Source organism: Primulina tabacum, chromosome 15, assembly GCF_025594145.1.
Source record: "Primulina tabacum isolate GXHZ01 chromosome 15, ASM2559414v2, whole genome shotgun sequence".
In the NCBI taxonomy this organism is placed as follows: domain Eukaryota; kingdom Viridiplantae; phylum Streptophyta; class Magnoliopsida; order Lamiales; family Gesneriaceae; genus Primulina; species Primulina tabacum.
Genome location: NC_134564.1, coordinates 34,608,181 through 34,621,647, shown reverse-complemented (window position 1 = coordinate 34,621,647; position 13,467 = coordinate 34,608,181). Strand labels below are relative to the sequence as shown.

The 13,467-nt window shown below is 33.2% G+C and overlaps 1 protein-coding gene and 1 pseudogene across 1 annotated transcript; one reads left to right on the top strand and one right to left on the bottom strand.

Moving 5' to 3' along the window:
• Positions 1–27: 27 nt before the first annotated feature.
• Positions 28–4,068, bottom strand: LOC142526360 (B-box zinc finger protein 22-like). The gene is made up of 3 exons (XM_075630698.1): positions 3,743–4,068; positions 1,744–2,175; positions 28–605 (listed from the first exon to the last, which is right to left on the bottom strand). The coding sequence occupies exons 1-3, from the start codon at positions 3,923–3,925 to the stop codon at positions 336–338; spliced, it is 885 nt and encodes a 294-aa protein (XP_075486813.1). The 5' UTR covers positions 3,926–4,068; the 3' UTR covers positions 28–335.
• A 5,007-nt stretch (positions 4,069–9,075) lies between these two features.
• Positions 9,076–12,228, top strand: LOC142526748 (zinc finger BED domain-containing protein RICESLEEPER 1-like; annotated as a pseudogene).
• Positions 12,229–13,467: the final 1,239 nt, after the last annotated feature.

The following is a 13,467-nucleotide window of genomic DNA, read 5'->3' as shown; positions in this document are numbered from 1 at the left end:
GCATCTAACTAGCACATTAGAACAAAATTAGAGAAAAGTTGGAAAGTTCTGGATATTTATGCAGCTCTCCATGGTTTCCAATTTATACATGACACCAGCGTTTTCGAAACAAAACATCTCCATCCCATTGATCATATTAAGTTAACAAATACTTGCTATCTGAATTGATTCCACAACCTTCGACACTAGAACAATAAAAGAACAGCAAACTAACACACCAAAGCAATCATCCCACAACTAATTGTCTACCGAACAGACTGAGGTCGAGTGGCAAGAATTCTATTAATGCCTATGAGCCGAATATCATGGTAGAATTGCAAGTTTCGGTGTAAATGTCAAAACTGTCGCCTCCGCTTTGAGTGAGCATGATGATTGAAAATCTGCAAGGTTGAGGAGCATATGTCAGGAACAAAGGCAGCAGAGTCGGAAGGATCTTGATAAGTTTTAGGACAGGAAAGTCCGGATGCTGTCGGTGGAGAAGGAATCTGTGGCACCGTCCAAAATGTATCCGGGACTTGTCCAAAATATTCATCACCATCAAAATCTCCATCAGCAACTTGTATGGTCGAGGAGCAATCTGAATCTCCAAGCTTCCCACTATCTGCCTGGAGAAGTTTGGTTACGGAAAGATAATGTTAAGCTCTAAATCATCCCCTTCGCATGTGTTAGTTAAAGTCATATTGCGAAAGCCATACAGAAAGAGGGCAGAAGTAGACGTTTGAAGTGTCACAAAGATTATTTCAATAGTTATAAACTTCATGAAGGAATATAACTTCATCCGGGGTATATAACAATAACCGTAACAATCTCAATCACTGGTTAATACATATAAAAAAGAAAACGAGCTGTCTCATTTATAGATTCAGTTCGATCAAGTCAAAATGGGAGTAAAAATAATTTCAGATAGGTTGCCAGTTGATTGGAACTCCGTCCAAGATGATACTGAGTTAAAACCAGCTCCTTTAAACTAGAAATACTCATAAGCTATTGACGAAAAACAAATTCCGGTATTGGAGACGTATATCGCCATAGCAAATAGATTGGTAGCAAAAAAACATGCTAGAATGCTATGTGAAGAGGTGATTGGCCTAAATTCACATTTTTTAAAAACATGTCAGTCCAAAGCAAATACTTCAGTGAAAAAACTCATTAAACACATGAACCATGGAGATTGCTAGAGTTCATTCTTTTTTGCTGGTGATCACGTGGGATAACTCTATACTTCAACTTACAAGGAGTGGAAGTTGTACGAAAAGTAACATAACAAAAAGTAAAATGGTTTAAAAATGGAAAATATATCCCAAACCTGTGCAAAGTTAATCCTGAAGCCCAACATGAATGCGATGGCACAGAAATTAAAAGCTCGATTTTGATTTACATCCTAAACAGACACCATTCGGAAGAAAATACTTTGAAGATGAACGACATCGCCCAAGACTGTAACCAAGAATGCTCAAGGAAGAACACAATAAAAAGAAAAAAAATGCTAAAACTAAGAGCTGATCTCCAAGCCAATCGACTAGCTCATAAAGAACGGCAGCATCAATATCATTAATATGGATTCCGAAGAACCAACTAGCACTATCGCCAGAGCTGCAAGCCAACTAAGTCACCATCAACATAGGCCACAAAGTAATATGTATATGATCAATATGACCGATGAAAAAATATGAACTGCATTGTATACATACAAGGATAATTAAGGACAAGGTGCCGAAGAGATAAATGACGCAAAAAGCATACCTTAGATGAGCCATTGTCCATGAAATTGTAACTCTGATTGAAATCACCAAATCCAAGAAATTCATCCAGCTGCCATGGTGAAATACTTCCAGTTGCAGAAACTCCAGCATAAGGAGGCCTTAACGATGAAAAACTCCCACCTTCGCTAACTGGGACAGGTAAAATTTTACTGGATTGACCTATTGATGAGACTTGGGTGGTCCTCTGCCTCTTTGGAAGAGAAGATTCTGGTTTAGAGATTTTTTCATTGGATTGAGTCTTCCCCGAAGACGGTGATGGACCAGGGTCAGTTGCTTCAAGGCCTACTTTCACTCCAGTGAGCAAAAACCTCTGGTGCAATGATACCAAGGAATTTGCAGTATGTATGGCGACATCACATTTTCTGCAAAGGAGAGCTCGGTCCTCCAGACAAAAGAAATAGCCAATCGCTTCCTGCACAATAAATCGACATCGACATCACCATCACCATCAAATGGAAAATCATAAAATCTGTTGGTCAATGTCAGTCTAAGGCAATACATATTCTATATGACAACTAGAAACGAAAGAAAAAAGGAGTGTCATATCATCATTTAATTACAAAGGTTCGAAGTAAATACATCATTTCAATTATTTTACACTTTCGAGATAGCATTTTGATATCTAGGCAAGGAAATAAACCATCAATAATTAATAGATTAACTTCATCAAGATAATTGGTCTTGCGCCAGGCAGCATGATTGGAGTAACAGGACAGTTGGACTGAATGGACATATATATTAACTTCATTTATAGGTTAATTAAGTGAACAAGACGTCTATCAATTATCAAACATAGCGCATAAGAAAATTAAAGAAGAAACAAAATACAGTTGGTCCATCCCACAGAGTCAGTTATATGACAAGTCAGTTAAAATTCTGGTGACACAAGAAAAAGGACAGTTGAATCCATCCCAATCGACCTGAGTTTCCACTTCTCACTCTGAACTCTGAAGTGGTACAATTCGATGCTGGCCCATATAATCCTAGGCAAAAAGGATCAAAAGAGATGAATTCTAAACATTCTTCTACGAGGACATAAAACTCAATTTCCACAGGGATTTAAACAGGGTCTGCACAAATCGAGGAAATTGAGTGTATCCTAAAATGAAGTGTCAACAATCCTGAAGGCATATCAAGGCAAGTGTGACCTGCAAGCAAAATATATACGTCCTTCACTGTCTTCACCAACAGGTAATTGTATAACTGCTGAGTTGAATGCACTGAACACCTAAACCGTAGCCAAGATGGCCATGATGACTATATCATATTTCCTTCACGGGGATTTTAATCATAATTTTTTATGGGACATTTTATTTGGTAAGATTGAAATGGTGTAATCACGAAAACAGTTGTTGTTTATTCAAACGAATTGTTACTCAAGCATTCCAACATCATTATCAAAGAACACAAGATGCACCAATGCCCATTAAACAATCATGGAATCAGGAGCAGACTCATGGAGGTGGAGAAACAAGAAGAAAGGATGCCCAATTCAATTTAGGAGTAAAAGTTGGTAATGCAGAAAAATTAGGAATATAACTTTATCTACGTCGTTTGAGTCCTTCACCAGTAGGTTCGTACGTCTCTGTAGGAAATGAAGTTCACCAAGTTACACAGCACTATTTTAATTTCTTTTAGAATTAGATTGAACGTCAATAACCACAGGAAGAGAATAAATAAAGATCTGAGCCGAAAAAAATATCTAAACAGCTCAAAGCAACTAGCACCAAACAGTATTAAAAGAATCTCAAATATGCCACCGACAAAATGTCAAACTTCAACAGCTGAAATGCAATTATAACAATTCCAGAATATATATCAATTCGGGTCAAACTTCAAACAAAAAAACCGAAAAATTAAATATAATTCAATTAACTTTTTCACCACCCCATCCGCTAAACACAAGAAGATGTACTGATTCTTACAACTCTACAAAATTTTGGCCTCAAAAGTGTGATACACAACACTAATGGTCGAACCTGGCAAATATCGCATTTGGGCATCTGGGTATGCGAGCCAGTGAGCGGAACCCTCTGGTGCTTACTGACGAGCTTGTTGGCGTTGTGCACTTTCTGGTCACAGTCCCAACACAGCGCCGCCTCGTCTGCACAGCAAAGGACGTTCGCCTCCGCCACCTCGCAAACGTTGCACTGTATCTTCATCCCAATTGCCTTAAAACTTTCCGAAAAAAAACATCAAAACGAAAGGAAAAATCTAAGGTTGGTTTTGACAGATGAAGCTCCTTCAACAGAGGGAAAAAGAGAGGAGGCTAGGCTATAATGGTTGGTACTCGGCTATATGCTTAATGGATCCATTTTCTATATATTTTTTTAAATTTTTTTTTGTGGCTTTCTATATTTATTTATTTATTATTATCTATTTTCTATAGTATGTTATAAAAAAAACGAAGTACTTTAGAATAACTATGTATGATCATTTAAAAAAAAATTACATTTATAATTTTTATTTTTAATTAAGTTATATGAATAAAAATAAAAAAAATGTTCAAAAAAATAAACAATATATATTTTTAATTAATTAACTATATTTTTTTATATAACTACCCCGAATAATTTTTATTTTATAGTAATTCTCAATTTCTTTCTTAAAAAAATTGAAAGTTTTTTAAAATAGTTATCTAAAAATATTTAGTTAATTAATTAAAAATATATATTTCTTATTTGTGAGCAGTTTTCTGAATAAATTATTAAATAAATAATTAGTAAATTAATTAAAAATAAGAGTGTTGATTCAATTTTGAAGTGACGTAATCAAAATATTTTTCTAGAGTGTTACTTATTTATAATATAATGATAATAGTAATCTTTTTTTATAGTAATTCTAAAATATTGTTTCTTTATGATATACTAATAGATATTATTATTAAAATATGTGTTGGTTCGTGTGTGGTGTCAGTGAGGCGGTTAAGCCAAATAAGCTCAGCTTGTGTGGGGTTTCGTGTGACTTGTCACCTCAAAATTTTAAAATACTAGGGGCGTTTGGTTCATGGGATTAGGTGAGTTTATGATTTTTAAACTCATCTAATCAAGTATTTGGTATGATTTTTATTTAACCAACTCAATCTCTCCTATAAATGATTATATTGTATAAGGTGTGATAAAATAATCACTTCTCACCCCCTATGATTATTTATCTAATCCGATTTTTTCAATTTTATCCTTCTCTTATATCCAAACTCACCGCCACGACCGACCGCCGCCGCCGTCGCCGACCGCCGCCGCCGTCGCCGACCGCCGGACGACGACCGCCGACAACCGCCGGCCGACGCCGCCTACTGCCGGCCGACCGCCGGAATACCGCAGCCGTCGCAGGTCGACCGCCGACGTCGGTCGACCGCCTCCGGTCGGCCGCCGCCTACTAATGGCCGACCACCGCCACAGCCGGTCGGCCGACCACCACACCGTCGCTGCCGCCGGAGTAAAGAAGGAAAAAAAATTGACAATTTTGTCATTTCATCAAAAAATTCAAAATTCTCCCACACTTACAAATCATACCAAACAAAATAAAATTTTACATTATATATTAAATTTCTATCACAATCATTTCTTTTATCATTTACATATTAATTATTAGTTTATTTTATCCTCCAAACCAAAAGTTGACAAATTATTAAAACTTTATTTTCAAAAACAATAAAACTAAGTAACCGTGGCACGCTCCTTCGTTGCATTTATTATTATTATTATTATTATTATTATTGTCAAATAACATAAATTTGGAAATTCCCTTTTATGGAACTATAATTTCATTCTGTTAAGAATAATACTTTTAAATTTTAATATAAAGTTTAAAAAATGTTTGGAAAACATTTAAATATAATTATATATATTTTGCTCCATAAAAGTAAACACAAATAATTTATAAGTTTCGGCTAATTGAGTTTTATAATTAAATATAATAGTTTATTTATCATAACACTTCTAACTTCTTATCGTTATTTTAGAAAATTAATATAATATAAAAGAAGAAATATTTTTTAGGCAACCTATATTATTTAGTGATCAACATAGTTGCTTAATCTATGAATGTATTTATAGTTTTAAAAATTCAAATTTTTTTATATTTATTAATCTACTTATTATTTTACTTTGGTTTAATTTTTTATCATTGCGAAAATTCGACAATAACTGAATTATTACTACCATAGATTGTGGGCAAAAACTTATATGAGACCGTCTTACGGGTTGTATTTTGTGAAACAGATCTCTTATTTGGGTCATACATGAAAAAGTACTGTTTTTTATGCTAAGAGTATTACTTTTTATTGTGAATATCGGTAGGGTTGATTCGTCTCACGGATAAATATTCGTGAGACCGTCTCACAAGTGACCTACCCTATATTGTGTAGACTAGGTGGTTGTATCTATATATTAAATGAACCAGCCAATACTTCTTTGTTGTAGTTTATGCGCGCTCCATACAAGCACGTGGACATGCATTTTAAATATTATCTTGGGGAGGCAATAAATCTAAAAATGAAAAAAACAAATTTATATAAGCATGTAAATCAGTCCAGTAACTTATATAAAAATATGGAAATAATTCGAGTCAATATAGTAAATTTTTTGGTTACACTGATAAATTATGAAAATTGATAAAAAGATATTTGTGTCTGAGTTAAAATTGTAAAAATAGACGATTGAACATGCAAGTGTGTTTTTGAAAGTTCGGTTTACGTCTCCATTTTATTATGTTGTCGGCAAAATTTTACTAGAAGACTTTTATTTAAATAATCATGTTGTATAAACTCATCTCAGATGACATCACACTCGATTAAGAATTCTAGCATTCTCAGTCGTCAAGACAAGTCTCTTCTCAAGGTTTCATACCGTTATGTAGATATACTAATCTACCTAGTTATTTATTGTAACTGCATTGAATTTTTTTTTATCATTTTGAGTTATATTCACATTGCATTGGTTCAACAGTTCTATGGTTGTTTGAACTTGTGGCTGAAACTAATGAATATTTAATACTGATTTTTGACTTATCGCTTCTATGTTTATATCAGAACCTAATGGGTTTTTTTTTTAAATAATTTAATTTTAAAAAATTAATCCAAAAATAATTATTTTTTTTTTTTTGCAAAAATACTGCAATCCGCGCTTCGTAAGCGCGGACAGTACTCACGTGGAACAGCGTCGGCGCTTACGAAGCGCGGACGTGCTCCACGTTGGACCGTTGAAAATCAATATTGTTGCAACTTTTTTTTTTTAAAATTATTTTTGATTTAATTTTTAGAAATTAATTTATTTTTTTTAAAAAAAACCGACCCTAATACCCTATAAGATCATATGAAAATATTATATAAAGTCTAAATTCTTTACAAAAAAGTAGTTAACATAATAAATTCATCATCTATGACTAATATAATACCGATATCTCAAATTTTAGACATTAGCTGAAGTTCATAATCCAATCATATTTTTCTATTAATAATGCTATAGTACTCTTTAACCCTTTAGTAGCCACTTTTTTAAGTGTATTTTTCGTAATCCCAACATTATCCTCCTTACCATAAAAATTGAAAACCACCTAAAAACTCACCCCAAAAAATTTATGCTCGATACTTTTCAAAGCTAATTAAACATATGATAATTGTTTGCCACAACTCCGCCTTATCTATCTCTTATTTCTCCACCTTTTTCTATTCCTCTATTTAAATCACCCCAACCTCCTCCTTTCATTTAAAGCTAAATTTAATATAAACTATTAATTTTTTTTATAATAAAACATATTTTATGATACATATATAAAATAATATATGTTACGTATACACAATCTATATATTCTTACTATTGATACATCTCTTTTGGTATGAATTTATGCTTACATATTGGTCTCGCTAATGTTTGCATATATTCAGATCCTCTTCAGACGGTTCAAGCAGTAACTATAATCTATAGACGATCTTGGTCTGATGGCGCTTTAATTTTAGAAATTCAGGAACTTCCTGAGCTAGCTCTCATAATTTTATCTTCATATGAGAAGTACGATTAATGAAGTTGTACACTAATCAACTCGAAAAGTTTTTTCGTCATTGACGAACATTGGTTTGTAGGGCTTTTCCTATTCGGTTTAGAGAACTTGTAACTAATAACTTGATGTTTTTGTCTTAATTTATTTGTTTATCTTTAAAATAAATAAATAATATAGATAAATAAAAAAAATAGTTTATTGAAATATGACACTTATATTTAACTATAATTTAACAAAACAATATTTTTAAATTATATGAAATGAATTATTTTTAATCTTATAAAGACATTTTTGGTTTATATCGAAATCATATTCATGATTCAAAAAAAAAAAAATTAACCCCTCGTATATTATAATATAATAAGGCTATGTTTGGTAGCCATGATAAGTGAATGATTATTTACAAGCACTTGATTATTATTGAAAGCCCACATTATTCATGTTATTTGTGTGATTAAATATCCCTACTCAAAGGGTGTGATAATTAATATTTTTTGAAAAGTGATCATGGTAAGATTGTATATTGACCATAATACCCTTGAATTGTTTTTTCAATATAATATGAAAATTAAAATTAGCGAAAATTTAATAATTAATATAATATTTAAATTTTTATTATATTTTTTTATAAATTAATTTCATATATTTTTATTATTTTCAATCATTTTAAAGAAAATAAATTGTAATGCAAATCTATCTTAAATTAAATTTTTATAAATTTATAATCTTGTTAATTAATTTTTTTATGAAAATAAATATTTTTTCAGTTCTAATTTATTTTTTAATGATTTAAATTAATTTTAATAAATGTAAATTATAATTATAAATAGTTATTTATCTATCAAATTATTTTAAAATATTTATAATTATTTTAAGAAAAAACAATAATATTGTAATTATTACTAAAATTTTATTTAACATTAACATTCAAAATATTATTGCTATTTTAATTATTAAAGTACATGCATATTTACAAATTTATTTCTAATAAATATATTTAAATTAATTTTAATAATGTAAATTATAATTATAAATATTTAATTATCTATCCAATTATTTTTAAGAATATATACTATTAATCCATATATCTCATTTTTAATCATTCTAATTATTAATCATTTAATTATCCTATCACACGTGCCAAACGGAGCCTTAAGTATTAAATAGTATAGATTTATAAAACATTAAAATGCATATAATTACGTAATTATTTTAAATATCTTATAAAATCAGTGCTATTATTAAACTAAACCACCCAAAACATTGACCCAACCCGATTGATAAACTCGGGTTTACTTCAGTTACGACATAATCAGACCACCGTAAACCGGATCCATTTTTATCGGGTGTAAATACCAAAAGAGAATTTGATTTCTATCAAATCCGAAATCCATATCTGAGCAAATATTCCAAACCCTAACCCTTTTAATCTGTTTCGGATCCTCTCCATCGGACTCTGCCTCTTAATTCGCCGTCAGCCGGGAATACACTAGCAGGTACGATTTTGCTTTTCATGTTTTGGCCCGACCCGATTTCACTCGACGTGGATCCGGATCTAAAACTTTTTTTGGGTGTTCTTTTATTAATTTCAACGTTTGAATGGTTTCCCGTTTCTGCGGCTTGCTTAGGAAGATTTGTTTATAATTTGTATCGGATTCCGTGCTATATAGCATGAATTCATTTGGAGTTGTTTTGTTTTTGGATAATATGAATGGAAGTAATGTGGCTCTTGTTAGAAAGCGGAATGGGAACTCTAATCAAGTTTACTGAATTGCATATGGGATAGGGTTAAGTGAAAATTTATTAGCTTTACCGCATATGTGCGCACCTTTCTGTGCGTGCGCGCGCCTGTGAATAAGAGGGTCTTCACTGCTTCAGCTTCAATGACAACTGAGGATCTTTATGTTTTTTTTTTTGGTTATGCATTCACTGGGAGGTATTGAGTGGGAAACCTGCTGGTAGCTGTGCTAATTTTTTCATTCCAATTATTAAAGATGAAGTAAAGATCTTTAAAATTGCCGTCATTTGTTTGTAAAATGAGCTCGACGGTGACTGAAGCTCATCTCAAAATTGATGCAGATGAAATAGACAGTCCTAATACAAAGCCCGTTACATGGAAATATCAAATGAGATCCCTGCCAAGAAAACAAAGAGGTTGACTTCTGTTGTGTGGAATCACTTTGAAAGAGTGAGGAAGGCAGACGCGCAATATGCTGTTTGCCTCCATTGCAAAAAGAAATTGAGTGGGTCCAGTAACAGTGGTACGACTCATTTAAGAAATCATCTGGTGCGATGCCTGAAGAGATCCAATTATGATGTTTCTCAAATACTTTCTGCCAAGAGGAAGAGAAAAGACGGTACTCTTGGTCAAAGTAATCTTGGTCTTACAGCTATCACCTATGAAGATGGGAAAATAAAAGATGAAATTCTAAGTCCTATTCCTCTTAAGTATGAGCAGGAGCAAATGAAAGATGAAATAAACCAAACGATCAGTCTAGGAAGTATTAAATTTGATCAAGAGCGTAGTTGGTTGGATCTTGCTCGAATGATTATGATACACGGTTATCCCTTGGCCATGGTGGATCATGTTGGATTCAAGATATTCGTCAAGAACCTACAACCCATGTTTGAGTTTGATAGCAATGCCATTGAACTGGACTGTTTGACAATCTATGGGAAGGAGAAACAGAAGGTATACGAGTCCATTCGTCAAATACATGGTAGAGTAAACCTTGCAGTTGACATGTGGGGTTCACCTGATAGTTCTGAGTACATATGCTTGACAGCCAACTACATTGATGAGGATTGGATGCTGCAGAAGAGGATGCTTAACTTCGTTTCACTAGATTCATCTCATACTGATGATACACTCTCAGAAGTTATTATCAAGTGTTTGACTGACTGGGCTATTGACCATAAGCTGTTTTCAATTACATTTGATGATTGCATGGCTTATGAAGTTATGGTTTTCAGGATTAAGGATTGGTTATCTCAAAATAGACCTCTTCTAAAGAAGTGGAGAGTTATTTGACATGCGATGCGTTATACATCTTTTGAAATCCACTGCCCAAGAGGTCATGGAAGAATTCCGGGGTGTGATACGTAAAATTCGAGAGAATATAAGGTACATTAAAAGTGAACAAGCAATCCTTGTAAAATTTAATGAAATTGCTCACCAAGAAGGTATCAACAGTGACAAGCATCTGATTCTTGACTGTCCAGTGCAGTGGAATTCAACATATATGATGCTTGAGGCAGCAATAGAATACAAAGGTGCTCTTTGTCTCGTGCAAGAGCATGATCCTTCATACTCAATGTCTTTATCTGAGACAGAGTGGGGATGGGCTAGTTCTATGGTAGGTTACTTGAAATTTCTCTTTGAGTTTACAAATGTTTTTATGGGGAACAGATGTCATACTTCAAACATATATTTCCCAGAGATATGTGATATGCACATCCAGTTAATTGAGTGGAGTAAGAACCCTGATGATTTTCTTAGTTCTGCGGCCTTGAAGATGAAGGACAAATTTGACTGGTATTGGAGGAAATGCAGCTTAGCTTTAGCCATATCCGCTGTTTTGGATCCTCGTTTTAAGATGAAGTTGGTCGAGTACTATTATAGACAGATTTATGGAAGTAACGCTCCAGATCGTATCAAAGAAGTTTCTGATGGGCTTAGGGAAGTTTTCAATGAGTATTCCATGGGATTATCTTTGCTCGACGAAGATTCAGCGAGATCTGGAGGCAGTTTGCCCAGTACTAGCAATGGTACTAGAGACAAACTCAAGGGCTTTGACAAGTTCCTGTATGAAACATCACAGAGTCAGAGCATGGGATCAGATCTCGACAAGTATTTAGAGGAGCCTGTCTTTCCTCGCAATTATGATTTCAGCATACTGAATTGGTGGAAAGTTCACACTCCACGGTATCCTATCTTATCAATGATGGCACGTGATGTTCTTGGTATTCCTGTGTCCACTCTTGGACCAGATGTTGCTTTCAGCAACAGGGGCAGAGTACTTGACCAGTATCGCAGTGCTGTAAGTCCTGATATTAGAGAAGCTTTAATGTGTGGGCAAGATTGGTTAAAGATGGAACCACGAGGTATTGAAATTTCCATATTTATTATGTGTCATTATCTTCTTTCTCTTTGCTTGTCCGGAGTGATAAATAAACCTTTTTCTTTGTCCTGCAGTCACGGTAACTTTCAGCAGTTCTCCGTTACCACTTGCAGTGGAAACAAGTTGATGTACAATATATGGTATGGTTCGTTACTTCTATTTTTATATATATCTTTCCGAACGCCGTCACTGGCGAAGTTATGAATTTGTAGTAATCCGTTTATTCTCGATTTCTTGTGAACTTTGTTTGACAGTGAAGAGAATCATGCCGTCTCTTCCACTTTCAGCAGGGATATTGACATATTGTGATAATGGTCTGAATAAAAGTTGTTTTTCTTCTCTAATGGCTTGGTGTTTTTCTTGTTAAACTTAAGGGCATTGGTTTGGTACATGCAAATCTTGATTTGAATTAGACGACAAGTATGTATCACCAATTTGTTTTGACAATGCCGTTAGTTTTCAGGAAATGAGTATGTGTATACGATGCTTTATCTTGTTCGAACGCGCGCGAGCATATACCCCACCCTAACCCCTCGGCTTTATGTGATATATATATGGATTAACCCATCTTAATTTTTGGGTTTTGTGTGAATATATATGATGGTTTTTATATAAATGGTAGTGAATATACTTCATAATTTTGTACATATGTTGGGTTGGATTTAATTTGAATATATGTGGTTATACTTTAAATATATATAAATGGTAGTTAATTTATTACTTAATTATGTATACATGACTATATTTTCTAAAATAATATATCAATATTAATCGACCCAAATTGACTCAACCTTTTTTTAATAATAGTTTGGCTCAAATATTAATTCAACAATGGATATGTATCATACCATTGTTAAAAACTTATTGAAAATCCCTAAAAAAACTACTAATTTTTATTTTTTTACTTATTTTTTGTGCGTTCGATTAAATACATACATCACGAGAAACTTGATTTATTATTAATATAAATCTTGATACATTAAATTTTCAGAATTTATCTCCACTAAAAATTTATAATTTGTATCTAGTTCAGTCTAACCGGATAAAAAACTTTTGATCCGTCCCTTGATGTTTTTAGAATCAAGAAACCTCTAGTACATGCAGTAGTTAGTTGTGTTGGTCTGTGCTTGAAGCCTTGGAACCTTAGATTTAGATGAGAAATTATCAGTAATTGAGAATGTACTGTCAGATTTACTTGACCTGAATGGAGTTTATCAAATTTTATTGCCACGAGTTGCAGGTCGAAAAATTAATGTGATTTACAGACAGTAGAGAATGTACTCAACTTTATTGCCAGTATCACTTTTTTTTTTTATCTAAAAAAGAACGGAGATTTACGTGGGTATGACCGGACCGGAGTGCAGTTGAATAGGTGGGAGCAGCGTGAAAAAAAAAGTGTTCAATTATATAGTACGCGAAAGTTGAATTAGAAGAATGTAGTTGAAGACCTCAATAACCATTACCAGCAGGAGCACACTGTACGTCGGAGGAGTTGGTCAGCAGTCATCACTATTTTTTTAAAAAAATTTGTAAACATGATAAACTATTTTAAAAATACTATTTAAAAAAAGTCACCAAAGTTC